Source organism: Rhinocladiella mackenziei (genome assembly GCF_000835555.1).
Source record: "Rhinocladiella mackenziei CBS 650.93 unplaced genomic scaffold supercont1.11, whole genome shotgun sequence".
Classification (NCBI taxonomy): Eukaryota; Fungi; Ascomycota; class Eurotiomycetes; order Chaetothyriales; family Herpotrichiellaceae; genus Rhinocladiella; species Rhinocladiella mackenziei.
The window spans coordinates 179465-193593 of NW_013550594.1; the positions used below are offsets into that span (position 1 = coordinate 179465).

At 48.0% G+C, this 14129-nt stretch overlaps 6 protein-coding genes across 6 annotated transcripts; 2 read left to right on the forward strand and 4 right to left on the reverse strand.

Moving 5' to 3' along the window:
- Nucleotides 1-737: 737 nt before the first annotated feature.
- On the reverse strand, nucleotides 738-1520 carry Z518_11061 (uncharacterized protein; the record flags this gene model as incomplete). Its single annotated transcript, XM_013411331.1, has 1 exon — nucleotides 738-1520. One exon carries the CDS (start codon nucleotides 1518-1520, stop codon nucleotides 738-740), a length of 783 nt encoding a protein of 260 aa, XP_013266785.1.
- A 641-nt stretch (nucleotides 1521-2161) lies between these two features.
- Z518_11062 (uncharacterized protein) lies at nucleotides 2162-2524 on the reverse strand (the record flags this gene model as incomplete). The annotated part of the gene is made up of 1 exon (XM_013411332.1): nucleotides 2162-2524. One exon carries the CDS (start codon nucleotides 2522-2524, stop codon nucleotides 2162-2164), a length of 363 nt encoding a protein of 120 aa, XP_013266786.1.
- Nucleotides 2525-3217: 693 nt separating this feature from the next.
- Z518_11063 (uncharacterized protein) lies at nucleotides 3218-4885 on the reverse strand (the record flags this gene model as incomplete). Its single annotated transcript, XM_013411333.1, has 2 exons — nucleotides 3218-4507; nucleotides 4748-4885. 2 exons carry the CDS (start codon nucleotides 4883-4885, stop codon nucleotides 3218-3220), a joined length of 1428 nt encoding a protein of 475 aa, XP_013266787.1.
- Nucleotides 4886-6029: 1144 nt separating this feature from the next.
- Z518_11064 (uncharacterized protein) lies at nucleotides 6030-6694 on the reverse strand (the record flags this gene model as incomplete). The annotated part of the gene is made up of 2 exons (XM_013411334.1): nucleotides 6030-6496; nucleotides 6553-6694. 2 exons carry the CDS (start codon nucleotides 6692-6694, stop codon nucleotides 6030-6032), a joined length of 609 nt encoding a protein of 202 aa, XP_013266788.1.
- A 2308-nt stretch (nucleotides 6695-9002) lies between these two features.
- Z518_11065 (uncharacterized protein) lies at nucleotides 9003-10417 on the forward strand (the record flags this gene model as incomplete). Its single annotated transcript, XM_013411335.1, has 2 exons — nucleotides 9003-9157; nucleotides 9463-10417. The coding sequence occupies 2 exons, from the start codon at nucleotides 9003-9005 to the stop codon at nucleotides 10415-10417; spliced, it is 1110 nt and encodes a 369-aa protein (XP_013266789.1).
- A 2249-nt stretch (nucleotides 10418-12666) lies between these two features.
- On the forward strand, nucleotides 12667-13550 carry Z518_11066 (uncharacterized protein; the record flags this gene model as incomplete). The annotated part of the gene is made up of 2 exons (XM_013411336.1): nucleotides 12667-13494; nucleotides 13539-13550. The coding sequence occupies 2 exons, from the start codon at nucleotides 12667-12669 to the stop codon at nucleotides 13548-13550; spliced, it is 840 nt and encodes a 279-aa protein (XP_013266790.1).
- Nucleotides 13551-14129: the final 579 nt, after the last annotated feature.

Below are 14129 nucleotides of genomic sequence, written 5' to 3' on the forward strand. Positions count from 1 at the left end.
ACGACGCTCGCACCACTAGGCTCAATTGTGCTTAGACAGCCCCAGACCCACTCGCTCTCCCGAGGCAATCCCTCCTAATGTGGACTACCAACATTAGGTGCAACTATCTGCTGCACAATGTTGAACAATGGGTGGCAACACTTTCAGCGATACAAGGATCTCAACTACGAGCTGGACACGGAGACGCCAAAGGGTGGCGTCAGCCTTTCTCCATATAAACATGCGAGGCGGGACCTCAGTTAGATAGAAAATCAGAGCATTCAACGACAATTATTGTACTACGACTGATTGTTCGACACACAAATACGTGAAGACGTACTCACACGAGAGAACCAACATCTCTCGTCGAGAGTACAGCGGCTTACGAAAAGAATAGGTCAGTCAGATAAAGAAAGCATTGTCGACACTATGCAGGATAGTCTGTCAGACAGCAGGTGCCTAGTGCCAAGAGCCCCTATTCTGGCCTATATAGGGGGCTTTTCCCCCCCTTCCATAGTTGCAATCTGCACACGAGTTTTCTACCCGCATCTCGCTCCGTTTGACACAGTCACCCATTGATTAACCTTCTAGGAAGAGGTACCGAAATGCCGTTCTCTCTCGTTTCATCCACTACCGTCGTGCTGTTTCTGCTTGATCCGGAATACATCTAGCATCAATCAGTTCACTTTATCACTCACGTGCAAATGGGGACCAGGACACATACGATGGATTATGGCGCGGTGGCATCTTGTGATGCTTCAGTCTTGTCCTGGAACTGGAGCTAAGGCCTTTCCAGAGTGGTTACTGTTCCATTGGATCATGAAACGGGCCCCGGACATCGCCCCTCGATTTTGTAACAGATCCACAATGGCTTTATGGCATCCCTTTTTGGCTAAATCAAGAGGTGAGAGACAATCTTGGTCCGGAATCGAGCATGGCGCCCCTCTGTCCAAAAGTATCTGGACCACTTTCTGATTAGGCCATGGATCAATCGCATAGTGTAGCGGAGACCTGCGTTTCCGGTCTACCGCAGAGATATTAGCTCCACGGTCTAACAGTAAGATGACCATTTCGTCTTGTCCGCGAGCCACCGCGTGGTGCAAGGGGGTCGCGCCAGCGATGTCCTTGTCGGAGACTGAAGCGCCCTGGTCCAGTAGAGCAACAGCCACTTCCCGGTGCCCTTCCTGAACTGCTCTCATAAGAGCAGTTTCCTCAAAACCTCCGCGCGGTGAATGAGATATCCCCTGGTCGAGCATTTCTCGGACCTTGGCCAGATCACCTTGAGAGGCTGCAGCTAACAGAGCCGACTTTTGGTCCAGAGAAGTAAGAGGTACACGGCAGGTCGGACATGCCTCCCCGATATAACGGGAGAAACATTCCTTGTGAGCCCAATAAGAGCATCGACATCGAAACTTGACGACGGAATCCCCGATTTTGAAAGGATCAGCAAGGCAGAGAAAGCAGTAGTTGCCTTGCAAACTCTCATCAACTGTCCTCTCATCTGTGATGTCTAGGTTCACTTCCCGATTAATTGTAGACATTGGGGATGATTTCGTGAATTTCAGCGTTTACCAACGTTGGGCCGAGAGAAGATTGATTGATTGAATCTATCTGAGCGAGGCGCGAGCTAGAAAAAGGCCACGAAGGTGTGGATTTCTGCCAAGGATTCTGGCTCACGCTAAGCTACATTCGTTTACGGAATATATATAAGTAAAGCGGCCACCCCCAGCAGATAGTTTTAGTTAGTTCATACATTCTCTTCCCGCCGCTACAACCACAAAGGCTGCGGTGCACGTGACCAGGCTAGTCCCAATGTGGACTGCCAACATTAGGTGCTGCGCTGGCATCAGATAAAAAGCTCCTGCAACCTGACCCGACCCTTGGAGCATGGAAAGTAATTATTCGAAATCTCATTTGATCTGCTCCAAAATGTGCGAAATTGCCTGCAAAACGTATCGTGCTTGCAGACGCCGGCCTCGACATAACGTCCGTGGGGATTACCTCCGATGCCCTACAGCTGAGGCTCGTCCAAAACGAGCGCCCTATGTACCTCAAAGCGGGCAGCTAAGAGACTTGCCCTTGTCCATTCAGCCTCAAGACGAAAACCTGCCAGGAGAGTGCCCCATTTGTGATAAAAGAACGCCATCTGATTCCTCCGGTTGACGCCGGTCAGTGCCCCAAATTACATCCCGGCAGCGTTGGCGAGCATAATTGCGTGCAGAGGCATCCAGCTGCTGAAAGTAACTGACAGATGTTTAGTCCACGCCTTCATGGAGAACGGGTTAACATGCAACTCATCCTTCTTCTTAACCTTGAACACTTCATACTCCATCTTATCAAGTTCGACCGACGGAACTGTCTTGCAATGCATGTCGAGGACGATGTGCATCATTGGAGATTCATTTGGGGCCATGAGATGGGAGTAAAAATCATCTGCAGGGTTTAGACCAGATATAGCAAAGAATCTTTCGATGATAGCTGCTTCTTCGAGCTCGTAGTTTACGTGGAAACGAAGAACAATTCGCCTTGGTTTGGTGTCCTGCATGGCAAAAGCGCAATATTCCGGACTGTTTTTGAGTGATTTGGCCGGGTAACTTCTGATTCAAAACGAGCATTAGTTAAACCTTGTGAACTACTGAACTTGTGTCACGTGCCGAAATCCAAAGCAACCGGCCCAAAAGCTGGGGGGTATTATTCTGTACACCGCGATAACAGAGCTTGTTGTTGTTGGCCCGGCGACGGCGAGAAAACACTAGTAAGTGGCGTAGCTGTGGAGGGGTGACGCGTTAAACTCTCCCCGTTATAAGTGGTTGCGAAGCAAATAAACACATTCGATTCCCTTTTAGTAGATAAGTACCGTGCATTTTTGAGCTTCTCTGTGAATTATTGTAGCCTCCATAGCCGGATTTGTGTAGAGTATCCCCTGCACGGTCGATACCTTGTGCTGACTAAGGTAATAAGCCAGCGCCCATAGGCTTGGGGGGAACCGCATATAAGCGCGGCAGTTAGCCCCCAGCTTATGGGTAGTTCCCCCCTCGGCTTATAAGCGGCCCCCCCAAGCCTATGGGCGCTGGTTTGTTACCTTAGTCAGCACAAGGTATCGACCGTGCAGGGGATACCATCGTTAACCATCGAATCTCTATAGCCGAACATATTGAATGAACTGCCATCGCTTCTCATGCCCAGCCGATCTTGTCCGTCACCCAACACTTCACCCTAGACTTCTAGGCTCTTCTACTCAAAGCCCTCGAAACGGTTTACGGCAATAAGGGCATTTTTCGAATTTCTGACTCAAGTCGTCGTAACAATGGGAATGTAGAACCCCTTTACAACATGAGAGGGATTTTGTCGCAATGTCATCGGTGAAATCTTCCAGACAAAAGCCGCAGAAGCCATCTATGTTCGTTGGAACAGATTGCGCCGAGAATCGCGGTTGTTTCCCATGAGAAAATAGCTCCATTGAATCCTCCGGACCGAGAGCTATGTCTGGTTCTCTTAGGGCCTCTACCTTGGATATATCCTTTAAATTCCAACGGATTTCTGAGCCTAAAGATTTCAGCTTCGAGAATTTGAGATAGACTGAAGAGAACATAGTGCTCTGTATTCCCTCCTTTGGAGAAAATAGGACGCACACTTTGAATTTCGTGCCAGTAGAATTTTCAATAATGACATTGTCAAAAAGGCCATAGTCCAAATTGTTCGAACAGCAAGAGCAGGGTTTTGGCGGAGATAGCCCAATCAGCCGCGCCCAGTCCGTAATTGTGATGCTGACATTGAAACCTTCCATAATTTCTTTGTCCAGGCCACTGCCCAGGCACACATTTTTCAAATCTGTGACAGGATTGAATTGAATTTCGTTAACGGTCCCAGGCCGAACCTCTATCTTCAAGCGTACCAACTGAGGCGAATCTTGCCATTTTGGCTCGATTAGTCGCAAAGCGTGTTTGCTGATCTCGCTATGACTCAGCGTGGTCCCAAATACCATCCAAGTGGGATGCTGGAGGCCATCGGTGCCGTGAAATGTGGCCTTGGCGACCCCTCCTGTTTGAAGCAATGACCCGTCCAAAAGAGCTTGAGCCTTGTTCTGGTACTGTCTCATCACAACTGCGCATCGTGCCCAGTATTCAGATCGACTGTGTAGTGTCTCGAAGTCCTTTTCGTTCAGGATCATGTTTATTCCTGGCAAATGCCCGTCAACAACTATGCATTGGATGACATGAGCTGTGGCCATCCTAGCCGGATTCGCAAAAGTCATGCTGAGACAGATGACTTTCTCGCCTTGGAAAGGGCTAGATCGAGTCAACTGATGACCTAGTGACTTTGCAAAGTCCGCATTGACTATCGTGTACGGATAACGAGGACCATAGTGAGCAAGAATCTCTCTTGACTGGCTGTGAATATCGAAAACAGTGATCGGGATATAGCTCATCAGAGCTCGGCTACCTCTGTCCTCTGGTTCTTTATAGAAATCATCGACCAAAATCCCATGCCCACAAAGGAAGCTCGATTCGCATTCTTCGCAGTTGCACTTGAACCTCGGTATAGTCTCGTCGACGCCCCGGGTTCGAGTTTCAATCCGTTCAATTTCGTGGAGGACTTTTTGGTTGAAGAATAAAGATACGGTAATTTCCAGCCCTGAAGCTGGGAGCCGAATTTGGCATTGGCATCCGGGACGCACGCGAAGGGAGAGAGAAATCCCAAACGAACGGTGAAGATTACAAGAAATTATTCCATTTGTCTCATTCGCATCACCACCGAGCTTCTTCACGCTTCTCTTAGTCGCGAAACTAAGATCTTCTCCGTGGCCCGCAAGCGCGTATATCGTCTTGCCATTGAGTAGGGACGATGAAATCAACGAAATGTTTCCGCCAGGTAAATTCGGGATGTTCTGGATACGTAGACCCATTCTCCTAAGCTGGAAGCGTGATCGATGGACGGTCTGCAAAATAAAAATGGATATGGAACGAGGACAAAGGTGGAAGTGGTCGCGTGTGACGCCAGTGTCCGACCGAGAGAAGAGACAAGAGGTCTTTATATCACGAGAGAACATCGGAGGCGCGGGTCCCGTTGCCCACATCTTCGTAGCATTCGTATGCTAATGTCAATCCATAGTTAATCACGACGATCCAACTAGGAGAAGTGGCTAATTCCGCCGAAGAGTGTTCAGATCTCCCGCCTGGTGATGTATTTTGGATACACCGGTTAGCCCTGGAAACGTTGCGAGTCCATTTAACTATTTGCCCGCGAAAGCCAACAGTCACCTCGGTGTGTATATTGTAAAGGTGATGAACGGTTTGGCACTTGAGTACCTGTTATCAGACTAAAAACGTGGGAGCAATTTTATGATTTATCTAGGCGCACGTGACACGATTCTAAGCGCCAAGCCTGAACATTAACCCCGCGTCGGCAAAAAAAGAGGCGATGCACGAACAGCCACTTACCAAAGGAGTCTGCAACAGTATACAATATGGCGTCCCTCCCGCAGGAGAACGATCTCACTTTAAACGACCAGCATCATTGCGAAGAATTAGGTGGATGGTTCAACAGTCAGGAATGGACGGATGGGCCGATAGGGGAGATAAAGGACAACGAGGCATGGAGGAAGAAAGCACTTGAACTGCGCCCGAAGTTAGATATTGCTCAAGAGGTTGGGATAACCGTTCATTAGCCCGTACCATGCTGACGTTAGAAGGGCAATCCTGGTCTTACAGCACTGCAAATCGATCGCAACGATGCTTCCAACAATCCACCAGCAGTCTATGATCAATCTCCATTCCTCGTTATCCCGATAAACATTCTGGATGGTGAACCGAAGGCAGAGAACATGAAACTGTTAAAGACAAAGGCGTACTTATGCCCCAAAACAACACATATCACACCGAAGGTACGGGTACTATGCATACTGCAACGGTGACATTCAGAAACGTGGGCTTGCTAGCACACCTTGGTACTTTTTGGCTTCGTTCTGGACCTAGGCATAGCGAACGATGGTCTATCTTACTGTGATACTTCGTTGTCTTATCCCAGAGTATTGAAAGTTAGAATTGAGTTCAAACTGCGTTCGTGGCCATATACTCGTTATGGCTCTGTCTGATGTTGATGGTGCCGGCCCTTAAGCTTTCTGCCGCTTCCGTACCGAAGCTTGTAGTCGTATCTGGGAAGATCGCGTTTGTTCTTAAGCTGTACATAGTGTCTGTAGCCGGTGGTGAGCGATCTTGTCCCGCAATGCAAACCGACAAATTTTCGGGCGACTGTACACTGGCGAAGATGGCGCCTGCCGAGAGGTCGAATGGTTGAGAGAAGACAGCGTGTGTTGAAAGATCGAATGGATAGCTGTCTTCAAAATCTCGAAGTCGTGGACTGAAGTTCACGTTTTCATTCGATTGTGTGGGTCTGTTTTCGGAGCTTAGTTGATGGTCTGCTAAGCTATCATAAGATCCCAGTACAAGAGCGCTCGGGTCAGAGTTTGCTGCCGGTTGTAAGCATGAGTCAGGTATTGATCCTAGCGCTTCATATTCTAAGGCCACAACAATTCAGCACTTTTCGTGACTCGAATTCAGGACATTTACTCACCCTGCCCCCGCACTGTGACAAGCAGCCCCTGGGTTTCAGCTAGTGGATTGGAAATGGTGATGTCGGTGCCTTCGTCGATTCTGTTGCTGTTCTCACTGTCGCGGTCGCTATTAGTGTGAATATCACTGTAGCTGATTGGCATGGTTTCTCTTTCACGATGGTTTCTCAAAGATTCACTCCTTCGCAAGCGTTTGGGACTTATGCCTTCCCCTTTACCATTCCGTCGTTTTCGTGGCCTGTCCCTGACTGGATGTGACAGGTCTTCGACAAGTGGATTTAATCCACGGGAAAGCGATTTGAGGAGCGATTGCGAGAAAGTTGTTGCCCAGTCGACTTTGCAGTCATATTGTTCTGCCACTTGCCTCGTTGATTTGTGACGATGTTCACTAAGAGAACGTTAGTTGTCAGGACATAAATGTACCTCAGTGGGCAACTTTCAAATCAAGCGCATCCTGAACGGATAGAGTAATCAGCACCCCAGGGTAACATTCTTCAACCAACTCGCGATATCTCCGGCCTATTGAGCAAGCATTGAAGAGATGATCGGTTTCGGTATCCGTGTTCGGTTTCTGGCCTTGTACAAGTTTAATAACTTCACCACATATCTGCCTTGTGACAGAAGTCCGCGGTTTGCCCCTTGTAGTGCCAGGAAACAGTTGAATCATAAGGTCGTAAAGAAAGACTTGTTTGTGTCGTGTCTGGATAGAAGCAACCGTAACTCCTTTCGAAGAGGCACTTTGTTCACATATCGACATGAACCTCTGACGATAGTCGGTGTTCGGCCCATGGTCAAGGTTTAATGAACCCTCTTTCCAAAAATCATTGATATCTTTAGACCATCGCTCGACGTCTTCCTCAGAAGGCGTCCAATAGTTGTCTGGTTTGGTGGACTTGCCAGCGTGGTCATCACCGCGGGGGAACTGAATTGATATCCCAAAGGTTTCTGTCAGTTTTTTGTTGAGTTCCGTTCGTTTCTACTTTCAGTCAGCAGGGACATGGAAAGTAAGAATGAGACAGTACTTCTTTGTTTAGGCCACTGATCCAGTTCCGAATATCACATGTCTCTTTTACGAACACCACTTCGTACAGGCTCTGGCAGTTTCCCATCGTTATATTTCGGCAAAGGAAAGAAAATAGGGAATGGATGGGAGAATTTTGCGGGGTTGGCGACGCTACAAAAGGCCGGCGCTAGCCCTGAACTTGACATTTCTGCTCGAAGCGCAAAAATATCAGGGCTCAGGGCTAGCGTCGGTTTTTTAGTACCCGCGATTTTTTAGTTCAACTACACTTTGCCATGGTATTTTTGGTCTGTGCACATAAAATCTTCATTCTCCACGACGTTCTTACACCGCCATTCGTGCGTCCTCACCGGTCAGCCAACCCTAGTACGCCGTAACAGGATGGGGGGCGCTCTTTGCCCCCGTTTTCTACGACCATTGATCAAGAATCTCCTCAAGACCCTTTTTCAACATTTTATTATCCCAGCTTTCTTTGTCTCCCCTAATGACCCGATAGTTTCGGAATACCCCAGATCTTGAAGGCTTGATCGATATATTTCGTCAAGATGAACAGAAAATTCTTGCTTTGCTACAGGCCCAATTCAACTCGATCTTCGATGCGCGTTTCTGCAAAGACCTTGCTCAACTCACGCCCTGATCTCTGCATTTGCCGCTGGTAGTTGGACCAAGTGACCTTGCTGTCAACGACAGGGGCCCTTATAGCCGCCAAGAGGGAATAGCGCCGTACGTGGGGTCTTACCCATTCTAACATGTACGGACCGCTTTCACTGGCCTCTCCGATCATAGTGCCCTCGTCAAAATGGACGTCTAGCGACAACCAGAGGTGCCCACCACTCCCACTTACGTCGGTCCAAAAATCCATGGCTGCCGTCGTTCGAAGATAGTCTGCATTAGCGTGCACTTGGCTTTCCTGTCAACTTTGGACAAAAACCGGAGATAACCAATAAGTAGGAAAGCCGACTATTGTAAGGGGCTCGTCTGCTTGGTGAACGAAAGACGAACTGCATGATTTGTGCAGTACGGGGAAGAATGCATCAGAAACAATTGTGGGTAGATCTGTCTTGTGGAAGCATAAAATCAGCCACGAAGATAAAATCCCTTCGCTGACCCTGAAGGTTTCCTTCTCGACCTCATCGGTCAGGTATTTTTCTCACTTCGAGTGGTTCGTAATGATCCCAGCTTTGATTGCCACAGTTGTTCTTGTCGGTGAGAACCTCGTTCACGACATTCTAGCCGGCTACGTTGTGTATCGATCACAATGCTGGATATTCTCTCTCTACCTGTTCATTTCTCACCGTGGGGTTCAAACTCTACTTGCGGTAACGATAACATTGCTCGCGACAGTGTTTTGGAATCCAGAGCGAGCGATTGTGACATCGCACTTAAGTATCATATGTGAAGGATCTGTGGAGGTGAGTTCATTGTCCAACGATGCAGCCGAATTCTAAGCTCGAGCAGCTCATATATCTGTACCATTCAATCCGGAGTGGCCTTCACTCCGATAACCAGATCTTGCGCTATGAGTCGATCGTATGCAGTGCCTGGATTGTGTTGAAGGTTTTGCCGTTTGGCCTGTTCAAGCTATTGTAAGTGGACCTATTTTGGCCGCTACCAGCCGCATCACTCAAATACTTTTCTAGGTTATGGAAGTTTCAATCCATTCCCTTCGCGGTCTCATATTTGATCGATCAAGCCCTCCAGATTTCTATGGGTTTCTTCTTTTTGAGACGTATACCCTTTGAGAAAGGGGGGCATCTGCTCCAAAGCACCGAATTCAGTCAACCACATTGTGTATGGGGTTTGATAAGGTCTCTGCTCCACATTATTCTTTCGGCCATCGTCACGACGGTGTCCGTCATATGGTCACACAATCAACTCTTATATCTTATAGTATGCGATACAATATTTACTTGTTTCTGGGGTCTAACCCATTCCAGGTTCAGATCGATCTCATCATGCTTTTCCCCACACCACGGTCATTTTTGAGATACACTCGCTCTAGGAAAATGGAGAAATGCTCTGAGAAGGTCGTCCCTAACCCAGTTTGTTATAACACCTTTCCGAGTCAAGAAAAAACGGACGAACACTCGGATAAGCAGCTTATCCAATCCCTAGCTCTAGATGAGCCGTCTGTCCAGTTCCCAGCTTCCGGGCTTCAGCAACGAATGTCTTCCACGTCTACCGACCTAGTCGACAACTACCACTTCTGCCTTGTTGATGGACGATACTTCTATCAGATCGAAGACCAGATAGATCTCTCCTCATTCCGTCGGCGAATTCCATGGTCCGCTAGATACCCGCCAGACAAGTGCTCTTCCGAAGAATTTCTTCTTCTCAGTCAAGACCTGCCTCGCGGCCACTCTTACTTGCAGGGTACACCTGCTTTATATGACACATTCCGCCGCATCTTTAGGGAAGATCTCCGGAATACTATCAAAAACTTCGCCACGCACAGGGACGCTTGTGGTGGGTGCTCAGTGGGGAATTGTTCCGAATTATTTCGTTTGATGTATATGCTATTGCGGGATATAGTCGGTACACAGATCACCGTTTGTCTCAACGACAGGGATTTCATCTCTCATGACGGCAAAAATATATCCTGGCCTTTGCTAGCCTCTGTTCAACCGCGGGAATCATCAATGGTGATGTTGCATTTTGAACTGGATACACGTTCTGAACTAGATTCATGTTCTGAACTGGACTCGGGTAGGATAACGATGGAGATTGGGTGGGCTGATTTGTGGGACATCAATGGGCTTGGAATTTTCGTTTACCCACTAAATGACCTATGGAGTGAAATCGCCGACATACTTCCTGGGTGGTCCGGGAGTATCTCCTCGGCGTAAGAAAAGACGATCAATCTTGTTCTGTTTTTAGTTATGCCTTTTCTATGGCTTTCCGATCAAACGATGATTACAATATTACAAGAAACTTTCACCAACAGTTACTATTCGCAAGGCGAATTAGCATATAGATAACCTTCCTCCCCCCTTTATCTATCCGTCCTTTCATTTTTCCTCCTAATACCCTAACCGTCTTTGTTCATGAATCATCGACTATTACTACGAGACCGCTCCTCAAAAGGGCGCAAAAACACGACAAGCAAACCTCTAGTTGTAAGCATTTTATTCGGGCCGTTATGCCTCCTCCGAAAAGAAAAATAGTCTATGTTTGGTAATGCGTGCGTGTCTGTCACAGATTTGCTGAGCATCCACTAACCACGCGAGCATACAGTGCCAGTGTGGAAAATCCGGAATTTCCATTCGGACGAGTCCGTGTCCTGGGTGCCACATTTCGAGGTGTGCGTATTGTAAGACTATCAGAATCGGCCCCAGGTAGACCAAATTGGAAGAGAAGAGGGTGGTCGAGCCTATCTTGGTTTGGTTTCTACTTTGCATGCAAGAACAGCGGGGGTATTCGGACACACTTTACGCGAAGACCAAATAAACGAGGGTAGAGGCAACTCCTACGAAGGACTGGCTTGGGACGGGAAGCAGCCACGGAAACATCCGAACGGAGTAAGATATATATGTCTTGAAGTCTTCACAGCACCTCTTTTCTTTCCATTTATCACCGGAGTTCACAATAAGTACTCTGATCATGCCGAGAGAGCTGAAACAGGTCCAGTTCACCTATTCATCGCGTACCTATTTTCGCTTTGCCCAGAACAAATCCCAATAGCGAGCAATCACTTGTGAGTACTCTGGTCGCACCGAAATGCACTTGTCATTTTTTATTTTTCTCTGTGTTCAAACGTGTCCAGTCGATGACCATGGAATTAGCATAATGGGGCTTACTACGACCTTCTACTACCACGACGGCCGGCCTTCAAGACTGCAAGTGCGAAATTACGAGTGGACCATCCCCTTCGACCCGTGGAGCATTCCCATCGACGCGCCCGTTCGTCCTTACCTCTCACCGGAGGAGAGGATGATCGCTCAAATTGGTGAGGGCAGGGCTGACAAGGTCTTGAGCCTCCTCTTGAGATATTGCAAACTCTCTGCCAGCGAAACAACCGTCATGAAAATGCAGGTTATGGCCTGGGTTAACACGCTTGATTTGAGAACTCTCGCAAATTTAAGGGTTTTTGTTGAAGCTTACCCAGTCGTCTATCTTGGTGGATTATTCAAAATCAATGTTCAACGCATCGAGGACAGTCTTAGGATAAGTAGAGGTGGGTTTTTACTGACGGGGATATTATGGTCTTGGAGAGTCCTCGACGATGGAACAGGAGTTTGCGTCTTGAAAAGAGGAAAAGAAGTGCATACAGAACTCTGGGCTGCGGAAAGAGAGGAAGGAATACATTTCAGAGTCGAAGATATAATGGCAGATGCCACCTTGATCGAGTTAGTTAGGAGTCCAGAGTGGTTTCCAAACCAAACGCTCGCGCTGCCAGCCCCTTGAAATAAGCGGTCCTTAAAGCCTTGGCAGCAAATACTAATTGGCTCTATTATATAAGCAGGCACCTAGTTTGCTCCGAAGATATTGGAGAAAATACTACCAATCATTGCCCGTCGTTTGAAATAGAACAGGCCTCCGAGTTGAAGGCATAGTAGAGTTGTCATTGGATCGCAGATAACAGGGGTAGTCTGCGTTAAGCGCACGAGGGACCGCCATCAATGGCCTCCCCGGTCCTAGTGCTTGGTCGGAGCGGACTGCCCATGACAAGCAGTCCACAACATTTAGACGTCTGCAGTGTCTTTTCGTCTCGTTTCGCACTACTATAGGGTAGTAGAAAAGCCAACTATTGGAAGAGCGTATCCACCTAGCGAACGAAGACGAACTGCAGGGTGTCAGGCAGCCGCTAAGTGGAGTTTGTGACCGATCGCGAGTGCATTAGGTGTATAATGGGTGGGCCTGAAACCCTCGAATCCTCTCACGAACGAAACTGGAGAGCGATAATGCCACGCGTATTAACTTTTAGGGATATGTCTCTGACCAGAAACGAAAAGATGTCGAATATTAAAATCGGGAATTTCCAATCTGGTTGCCTTGCATCTTGTCCGTTCTTCTGCATTCAACGCCATTCATCGACGTCTACACCGGTTAGTACTGCTGGTCTTGTAGTCTTCTACATCGTTGGGTTGTTGGTCAGATGGGCTCCTCGTCGCCGTTTCAAGATAATTCCGACCTCGACTCATTGTTGGATCCGGTGCAGAAGTTCTTGGGCCGCCTCGACCGATCTGTGAAGGATCCACACGCGATACCCTTCCATGTGCAACATTGGAACCCAGTTTACAAGTCAATCCGCAAGCATTGTCCCGCGCTCGAACCATACGCCGACGAACCTCTCATCGTCTTGGCCGTGCAACCCTTCCTGCCCCCCTTAACCCAATCTTTACTGGTGTCATGGGTAAATGGGTCGACAGCGCAGTACTTTCATTACCACTGGCCGTTGCGCCTGCGCTCGCCGAATTTCGTGGAGGCTGCCTTAGTGATGATTGCTCTCTATGTGTTTGAAATGCTCGTCAATCCTCCACTGGATCGGACTGATGTTCGTCTAGTGGACGACTTCAAGAGCCTTATCGATGGCCAATGGGTATGGTGCCGGAAAGAGCTCGTCTATCGACTCACTTGGTCATTAACCAACGTTCTTATGACCGAAGTTGAGGATTCAGGTGGCTCTCCCCACGTGAAATTTCTGTCTACAATTTTGAAGAATCTCTTCAAACCGGATCCGAATGTCTACAAACAGAATAAGAATGACTCGTCACTTTGCACTCGATTTTGGAAAGCACGATTCCAAGGACAATCGTGCCAGGAAGCCTTTCTTCATGTCCAGAACTGGGTTGCCTCGCCTTATCGCGGTTATCCCCCTGCCTTTGGGTTATCACAGCAGTCGACGACCACAGGCGACGAACCACTAATGTCGGACTCTTTTAAACCGCGTGTGCCACATCGCTCCGAGGTCAAACCCATGTCGGTGAGCTTTGCTTCCTGTGATGTGCTGTCTCTAATCGGTCATAGATTGAAAGATGATCAAGTGTATACTTGTCCCGTTTGCCACGCGAGCTTCCATCATGTATCAGCCGTATATTACCATAATGCAGGGCTTTACCGTCTATACCACTGGACCCTCAGCATTTTGGGCACGGCCACCAGACGAGTTCGGAAGTGGGTGAAGTGGCCTCAATCCCAGGTACGGGTTTGGCCAATTTCGAGGAGTTGTCCCTTTCATACGGTCGTTTCATCGACGAGTATAGTCTATCTGGCGAAGGAGGAGAAGGAGGGATGGGGACTTTGCTAATTAGCAGAGGCTTATCAAAGGTCGACACGCCACGTGTTTCTGGAGGAGGGGACTGCGTCACATCGTGCTTGTGTAACAGAAGCCCGCCACCTATTTTGCTACTGGACAGTCCAATTTAATTACATTCAAAGGTCGCTTAACTTCGCTTGTACAACAACGGTAATCTCTTTCCATAAAAGTGGCATCCCCGTTAAAGTTTTGGCATAAAAAATACTCTGATCGAGAGGTGTACTTGACCTGACAGAATATATAAGAAACGGCATCTAGCCCCTTTGCTACTTTTCGATGTCATCTCAGAAATTTACATTTAC